This window comes from Panicum virgatum, chromosome 3K (assembly GCF_016808335.1).
Source record: "Panicum virgatum strain AP13 chromosome 3K, P.virgatum_v5, whole genome shotgun sequence".
Classification (NCBI taxonomy): Eukaryota; Viridiplantae; Streptophyta; class Magnoliopsida; order Poales; family Poaceae; genus Panicum; species Panicum virgatum.
In genome coordinates this window covers 46,458,265-46,467,045 of record NC_053138.1, presented here as the reverse complement: position 1 = coordinate 46,467,045, position 8,781 = coordinate 46,458,265, and the positions used below count along the sequence as shown (strand labels likewise).

At 39.6% G+C, this 8,781-nt stretch overlaps 1 protein-coding gene across 7 annotated transcripts; it reads left to right on the top strand.

Annotated features, from left to right (window-relative positions):
* The first annotated feature begins 3,974 nt into the window (after positions 1–3,974).
* On the top strand, positions 3,975–8,538 carry LOC120699356 (wall-associated receptor kinase 2-like). 7 transcript variants are annotated; one of them, XM_039983329.1, is made up of 6 exons: positions 3,975–4,136; positions 4,274–4,347; positions 4,720–4,802; positions 5,464–6,405; positions 6,775–6,942; positions 7,248–8,538. In XM_039983329.1, exons 4-6 carry the CDS (start codon positions 5,508–5,510, stop codon positions 8,222–8,224), a joined length of 2,043 nt encoding a protein of 680 aa, XP_039839263.1. In that variant the 5' UTR covers positions 3,975–4,136; positions 4,274–4,347; positions 4,720–4,802; positions 5,464–5,507; the 3' UTR covers positions 8,225–8,538. The 7 variants fall into 7 exon arrangements, with proteins under 7 accessions (XP_039839263.1, XP_039839265.1, XP_039839261.1 ...); XM_039983331.1 differs by having other exon boundaries at positions 4,264–4,347; XM_039983327.1 differs by lacking the exon at positions 4,720–4,802.
* The last annotated feature ends 243 nt before the right edge of the window (positions 8,539–8,781 follow it).

The following is an 8,781-nucleotide window of genomic DNA, read 5'->3' as shown; positions in this document are numbered from 1 at the left end:
GATTTGTCCTTGTCTTCTAGTTGCAACAATTTGTTGTATAAAATGTTAATCTAAAATTATATAAATGTAATACCTTATTGTCTAATGGGTTCTCATGTCTCATTTTAGTTATTTCTGTAATGTCTTTCTATTGTAAAATATATGCTCCTCTTGTGTCGCTTGTATACTTTTATTTACCCCCGTCATTTTGGGTAAATTTTCTTCATGTGAGTACCTATAAAAAAGGAAATTAATTGTGTACAAATAATTATATAAATTAAGAAAATAACTCATTAGTAATTTATTTTTTGTTTTAAATATAATATAATGCTTACCTATGAATAAGTTTCCAGGTATATGGTATGTCCAAATTTTTATACAATCTTGTAGCGCTAGTTGTTTTGAGAGAAGTAACACCTGTACCATTCATATAAATATAACACACACACACACATGTTACTGTTGATTGATAGGGAGAACTGTAATCACACAATTAAATTTATAAACCTTTGAATTAGCTTGTAACTTAAAACTTTCAACCATTGTCGATGTAGCAATAATAATTGTATGATTTTCAGTTAAATCTTCACTTATATAATAATGTGCTAGCTCTCCCCTATAGTGTTATCCTAACCTTTTCACCACTAAAATTTGATGTACAATATTTTAATATTGAATCTTTATGCAAGAAATTATTTTATCTGATCATAAATTTAATAAATAGGATTCTCTTACCCGAATAAGAGAAGTTCGACGACACAAATATCTTTCGTTCGCTCATGGGGGTGTTCTTCTTTATTATTCTTTGTTATACTGGCGTGAGTAGTCAAATAACATCTGAAAATTTGAGACTAAGTTAATAAATGGTATACATGAAAAGAGAATAGATAAAAATAAAACTAAATAGTTATATGAGAAGTGATGATCTTTATTTTCTCGTTCTAGCAATGTATCCTTTGCAACAAACTCAAAAGTAATGCTGCTTGAATTTATCTGATGGTTCATTCACTTCCTTCACCATTGTATTATATGTGAAAACTGATTTGTTTCTCATTGCTTAATGGACGGTACCTAATGGATCCTTCTACTTTGAAGTTACTAAAAAATTATATAAAATCCTCATTTATTTGTGGCCTATAAGTATTTAATAGACCCTTCCATATAGTTGCATGGATTGTATCATTCTGTTCAAAGATACAATAATTAAGCAAAATCAAGATAATAAATACAAACAAAAAAGAAATTGGTAAAAAATTTAGTCCATTAAAATCATATCCATGCTTATAAGTTTATCAGTTGCATTGTTGATTGGACTCTGATATTTTTTGTTTTGAATCAGAATCCCAAACTCTGATAACTTTCACTTTAATGCTCCACGTTTGTCCTTTAGTTGTAAGATCACTCAATTTTTTTATGTCATATGGTCAATACCCTACTTGAAAAGAAACCATATATATTAGCTGCAAATTCATATTAGTTGAAAAGACATGATATTTTAATAATTCTTTTTGCAAATATTATTCATGAAAGAAATTTGCATGGAAGTGTGATAATAGCTTATCGAGTGATTTAACAACTAAAGGACAAACATGTAGCATTAATCAATCTGCCTACTATAAAGTTAAAATAAAAAATATGTAGCATTACCTCTGTTGCTGCCTGCTGTAATTAATTGTAGCTACTCTGGCTGATGCCACCTTGCATAGATCGTTCACTGAATATGAGAGTTTCATCGACAAAGATGCTTTGCTTTGATAAATTTTATTACTTAACTCGTCCCTGTATATTCATGATGACCTCTGGACCAATATGCAAGCATGAGAGTGTAATGTTTGTGGTTTTTGTAGGGGGATTTGTTACGCTGACACCGCAACACATGGAGAGGCCGAGAACTTCGAGCAATCTGATGTTCAATGCTTTGAAGATCTCTGGCGAGGTGTAGAGATTCCAGAGGCAAGTTCTAGAACTCCGGCGATGAGGCGTAGAGATCGCAGAGGTGAGCCACGTTGCGGAACTCCGGCGACGAGTCCTATAGATTACTTTTATGAAGTCAACTTATTCTCCTCGTATGGGTTCTGTTTAGATTTTTTTTAAAGTAAATCTGTCTCATTTATGAAAATGTGATGATGACGTCAACCTGTTTTCCTCGTATGAATTCAGTTTAGATTTGTGATTAACGTATTCATGTGTCGCACGTTACGTACATTGGTTGCGGTGAGCCTGGCTAATAAGTAAGGGATATTTTTGACTAATTTTATAATAATGATAGTGGTGGGTAATTTAAATTTCTCTTATTTTCTCGGGATATTTTTGACTGATTTTATAAGGGGTATTTTTTACTAATTTTATTATAATGTTAGTGATGGGTAATTCAAATTTCTCTTATTTTCTCGATAAGGGGTGTTTTGACTAATTTTATTATAACGAAAGTGGTGGGTAATTTAAATTTCTCTTATTTTCTCCGATTAATGTGAGAATTTCTAGGTCTTGAGAGCGAATGTGAAGGCTCCATTTATTGGCCAAATAATAAGATAATAGATTGTAAAACTGGTTTCATAATTTTTGGAAGTCCGGTTAATTTTTTTCTAATGTTAAATTATTTTCTAATTCTAAAATTAATAAATAATTATCAAAAAAGGAAAAATAAGGGTGACACATGGCAGCACTAGATTGTGCCACGTGGCAAGCTGATATTAGCATGACGTTACCAGGTGGGTTCGCATTTGTTGATGTTAGCAGTGGGCTGCTGACGTTAGTGTTGACTAGGTCAACAGTCAAAACGGTCGTCGGTGGTGTCCACAGTCAATGGGTCCCGATGGTCAGCCTCAGGCTGACATGTGTGGCGCACGTATCGTGTTGAAGAAGAAAAAGAAAAAGGCTACTGTACTCTAGGGTTAAACGGGCTGAAAGTTGAACAAGGCAGGTTTGTGGTTTTAGCCTTTTGGGTTGAAATTGATCCGGTCCGTCACCCGTCTATGGAAATGGATTTGTGTTGGCGGGTCATTGCCTCACGTGCCTCCATAAATTGATTTTAAAGTTAATATATAAAAGAATAGTATATTCCATGGAGTCATAAATGACTATGTAGTGTGGTGGAGAATAGGGTACGTGCCAAGCTTGAGGTAAGCCCTTCGAACCCTGTTGAAATGTCATGTCATACAAGAATTTTTCAGTGAATAAACCTCTTGTTACCTTGCAAATTGCAAACACCGTTAGAAAAGACTCTTGCCAGTTTTTCTTAGGAAAAAAACAAGGTGCTAACAGTTCCAAAGAAAAAGAAAGGTTCCCGCATGTCATTGTCAGATTGTCAAGCAAGTTGTGGTATGAAAGCTAGAAGAAAGAGCGAATGCATGTACTAGCAAGGTGCAAGTTGTGGTATGAAAGCGAGAAGAAAGAGCGAATGCATGTACTAGCAAGGTGCAAGTTGTGGTATGAAAGCGAGAAGAAAGAGCGAATGCATGTACTAGCAAGGTACGAGTACGACGCGGAATGGAATCCAATGACTCCGTTGCAGTTTGTGCTAGTTGGTACGGGTGGGCATTCTTGGAACCGAACATTTTGGTTTTCGGTTATTTCGGTTCGGTTTCGGTTCTAACCGAATTTTTTCGAGAGAGACTAAGATGGCAATAAATATTTGTGTTATAAAGAAAATTTATGCAATAATATATTCATTTTAGACTATGTTAGTCTATTAGAGAACAATAGCAAGGTAGGAACACAAATATATAACAAGTCACATGCAAAATATCACACATAAACTAAATATAATCTTATAAAATGCAAGAAGTAAAGTATCATTTATATAATTCGGTTCTTTCGGTTAATTCGGTTAACCGAGAGTAGGAACCGATTTTTTTTCGGTTATTTCGGTTCTTCAATATCTGGAACCGAACAAAGAACCGAATTTTTCGGTTCCGGTTATTTCGGTTTCGGTTCCGATTCTTTCGGTTCGGTTTTTCGGTTTCGGTTAAATTTGCCCACCCCTACAGTAGTTGGGACACCGGGACCCTACTCGAGCTCCTCTCTCCGCACCCACCATCCTCTGCCCCCGGCTACCATCCGCGCCTCCACCGCCGGCCGGCCGCTGTCCCGCTGCATCCTCACAACCACAAAGCCGCCGGCCTTCTGCCGGGCGCTCGGCCGTTTCCCCAGATCCGGTAGGCCTCAACTACTGCTCCAGTTCTATTTTTCCCCCTTTTCCGAAGTGCTGCTGGCCAACGCACAGCCAAGGTATGAGCCTGCTCTTCCAGGTTGTCGACGACTTCCTGCTCATTTCTCTAGCAGTTTCTTGCAGATTTCAAAAGGGGGGAGAGGGGTGGGGGATTCCTGCTGCATCTACTGTTTATGCTACAAATGCTGCTATCTGAGGTACCTTCCATCTACGTATGCCTTCTGCAACTTCATGTAGATGTTATTGACCTTTGATTAGTTAGTGTTCATGAGCTTTTTTTATCTTCTTTTTTTAGGAAAAAAATTACCTTCTTTGTTGTGGGTATTGCTGCAGAGCATATTAGACACTTTGGCCATGTTTAATTCCCAAAAAATTTCTTTTCATCACATTGAATCTTTGGACCCATGCATGGAGCATGCAGTTGAAAAAACAATAAATTACATAGTACGAGATGAATTTTTTAAGCTTAATTAGTCCATGATTAGATATTAATTGTCAAATAACAATGAAATGTACTATAGTACCAAAATTCAAACTTTTTCGCGAACTAAACACAGCCTTTGTTGTAGGTAATCGAAGTTCTCGTTTATTACTGCTCTTTCAGAGTATTGTTCTCAGTGCTCCGATCCATCGCAGAAATGTGCATCTCAGTGTTAGTCTACGCGGCTGATTTTGCTATTTCTTTTGCATCTGTTTGACTAATAGATATCAGCCTTATCCCCAGTCAGCTGCTGGTAATTGACGGTCAGAGTTGCAGCTTGGTCAAGCTGAAATGCTGAATGCAGACAAGAGTTCCGTCTATTCCGCGGGTCATCAAGACCTTAGCTTTGCATGCTTCACTATTAGAAAAATCCGAATCAAGAGTTCCTCAATTGCACGCAAGCATCAACATGACCTTTCCATGTCAACATAGTACAGATAAAAGTACTCGCGTCGTTGTCAAGCCATTATTGGCATGGAGAAACCTTTGTTTCGTTCGTTCCTATGGACCTATCCCTCTATTCGGCTTGTTTGCTTGCGGCTTATGGCATGTTTAGTTCTCAAAAAAAAATTTAAATACCTATCACATCAAATTTTCAGACATATGCATGAGCATTAAATGCAGTTCAGAAAAATAACTCCTTACATAGTTTTACTGTAAACGACGAGATAAATCTTTTAAGCCTAATTAGCCTATAATTGAACATTAATTGTCAAATAACAATAAAAATGCTACAGTATCAAAACCCAAAAAATTTCGCGAACTAAACAGACCCTTATTGTGTGTTCGTGCTTTTGGCTCATTCTCTCTCACAGATGCCTAATCTCGACAGGAAAATTGAAGTAACCACACCCTTGAAGAAAAAGCATCACAACAATGCAGAAAAGGTTGACCCTGCTGCCATTTCTGCTGCTAGGAGCAGCAGCAGCAGCAATGGCTTCCAGCGTTATCGCTCCTGAATCCAAGAGTACCTTGAGCTGCCCGGGCAGCTGCGGAAGCATATCCATCCAATACCCCTTCGGCATCGGCGCCGGCTGCTTCCGGAACGGCTTCGAGATCGTCTGCGACAACGTCACCGGCACGCCGGCGCTCGCCGGCACCACGAGGCCCGTCCCGGTGAACCTCCTCTCCATCAAGACGGCGGAGGCCCGCGTGATGCTGCCCGTCGCGTGGGAGTGCTTCCACTCCTCGAACAAGGTGAACGACTCCAGCAATGGCGACGTGCACTTCAACAGCGACGACGTGTACCGCATCTCCAACACCCACAACCAGCTCGTCGTCATCGGCTGCAACACCCTGGGCTACACCCAGAGCCAGCGGAGCGAGGGCAACGGCTACTACCCCTACGCCTACTACACCGGCTGCATGTCCTTCTGCAACAATTCCGGCAGCGCCGCCGACGGCGCCTGCGCCGGCGTCGGGTGCTGCCGCGTCGACATCCCGCCGGGCCTCACCAACAACAACATGGAGTTCGAGCAGTACAACCACACGGCCGTCCTCGGCTTCAGCCCCTGCGACTACGCCTTCCTGGTGGACAAGGACAACTACACCTTCCGCACAGCTGACCTGAGGATGGACACCGACACCATGATGCCTGTGTGGCTGGACTGGGCCATCCGCGACAACCTCACGTGCGACCAGGCGAAGAAGACGGAGAGCTATGCTTGTGTGAGCGCCAACAGTGAGTGCCGTGACTCTTCCAATGGACCTGGCTACCTCTGCAACTGCAGCATGGGCTATCAGGGCAATCCCTATATCGCCGATGGTTGTACTGGTAAGTACTTGCTTGTTAGTGTGAGTTTGATGTGTATGGAGCTTCACGGGTTTCAGCTTAAATTAGTTCTGACTGAACTGAATTATACACAATTTGGCCATCTTGGTACGTTTTAATTATGGGCAAACTAATTGTTACTTTCTTAAAGAGAACTAATTTTTAGTATGTACCACCATCCATCTGTGGTCTCAATTTCTTCTTATACATGTGGAACACTCGATTCAGTGATAATGGGCCAAGGTAGCCGTTAATTAGTCTTGTACTTCAAATATTCAATTTCATTCCTAATTGTTTTGTCAGTTACTTAACTATGGGTAGTGTTCTATGGCTCTGAAAATCTGATGTAGACATGGCTGCTAAACAATGCAGATATCAACGAGTGTGATGATGAGCATAATAAAGAGTATCCATGCCGAGGCATTTGCGAGAATACATCGGGTTCCTATGAATGCAGGTGCCCTAGTGGTACCCACAGTGCCAATCCGCTGAATATTCCCTGCAACCCCAATTTTCCGCTTGCGGCAAAAATTGTCACAGGTATTTATATGATCCCCATGCATATTTTTCATTATATTTCTTACTCACTCCTAATAAGAACAGTCAAGGTATATATTGGGATGCTAAGTATGGATCGGTTATTTTATATTTGCTACCGCCAAATTGTAGTAGGGCCATGAGATCTTAGCAGTAAGTACAATGCAAAAATGACCAGAATTAATTTGTTTCGAAATAAATTAGCAGGTGGATTCTTTGACTAGCAGTTAGGAATACTAATTGTTTAAAGAAAATATTTTCAACAAATGACTTTGATTATTATTACAAGTATCTATTTTATTTTGTAGGTGCAATAGGTGGACTTTTCATCGTAGCACTCATGGTGTTCATCTTTCTTATTGGCAAAGAGAAACGGAAGATGAAAGAATTCTTTAGAAAGAATGGGGGGCCCATAATTGAAAAGGTCAATAAAATTAAGCTATTCAAAAAGGAAGAGTTAGAGCCAGTACTGAAAACAAGTAATCGTATTGGGCAAGGTGGCTTCGGTGAGGTTTACAAGGGATACCTTAGAGATGAAATACGGCCGGTAGCGATCAAGAAGCCCAAGATTGATGTTAAATTGGCAAACCAATTTGCAAATGAAGTTATCATTCAGTCTCGAGTGTTGCATAAGAATATTGTCAACCTCATTGGTTGTTGCCTAGAGGTTGACGTCCCAATTTTGGTCTATGAGTATGTGTCCAACGGTAGCCTTGACAAAATTCTGCATGACAACGACAGGCTGCCCCTTGACTTGGATCTACGCCTGCAGATTGCTGCACAATCTGCCAAGGGCCTAGCTTACATGCATTCAGAAATCACAACACCAATTCTCCACGGTGATGTTAAACCAGCTAATATCCTTTTGGATGAGGACTTTATGCCAAAGATCTCAGACTTTGGTACATCTAGAATGATTGCCATTGAAGAAAATTACTCAAGCACTATCATTGGCAACTGGGGTTACATGGATCCAGAATATGTGCAAACGGGCCTGTATACGAGTAAAAGTGATGTCTACAGTTTTGGAGTCGTGCTCTTAGAACTCATTACAAGGAAGAAGGTCTTAGATCCTGACATCAATAACTTGCTCGGGAATTCCCTTGACACTTGCACCAAGAAGAAGGGAGTGATCGAACTCGTTGACCCAGAAATTTCAGCAAAAGGAGCCATTGGGATTTTTCATAGTTTGGCAGAAATTATTGTGCAATGTCTAGATCTTGATGTTGATCTAAGACCAGAGATGGCAGATGTAGCAGAGCGTCTTCAATTCCTATTGAAGTGATCTCATGGTAGATAGAATAGAACATGACTTTGCTACAGTACTCCAAAGTGATTGTGGACCGTCAAATAGATCTAGATGTATATTATTACACCTCCTAGTAGGAGGTAATAGATGAAATATATACATTAGGAAATAGAAAAAAATTCAATTGTATCTATTGGGCAAAACAGATTGCATTTAGCCATGAGAGGTCGACGTGATGGTGTGTTGGATAGTTAACGTGTTGGATCGGGTAAGCCATAACATGATGGCATGTATGCACACATTTATAACATTTACTTAATCGTGATGATACACGCCTGACATTTTTGTAATATTCTTTTTAAAACGTGACACATGTAGGTGTGTACTAACATGCACTACTACAAAACATGCCTTTTGTCCCGGTTGGGAAAGGTTTTTTGTCCCGGTTTCCCAACCGGGACCAGTGGCGGAGCTCGGATAAAAATTTAGGTGGGGCACATTGCAAACATAATTTTTTAATGATATCGTGAGGACGCACATCAATAGCTAATCTATGTCAAATTTACACAATGATTGATGATCGTACCTCTTAT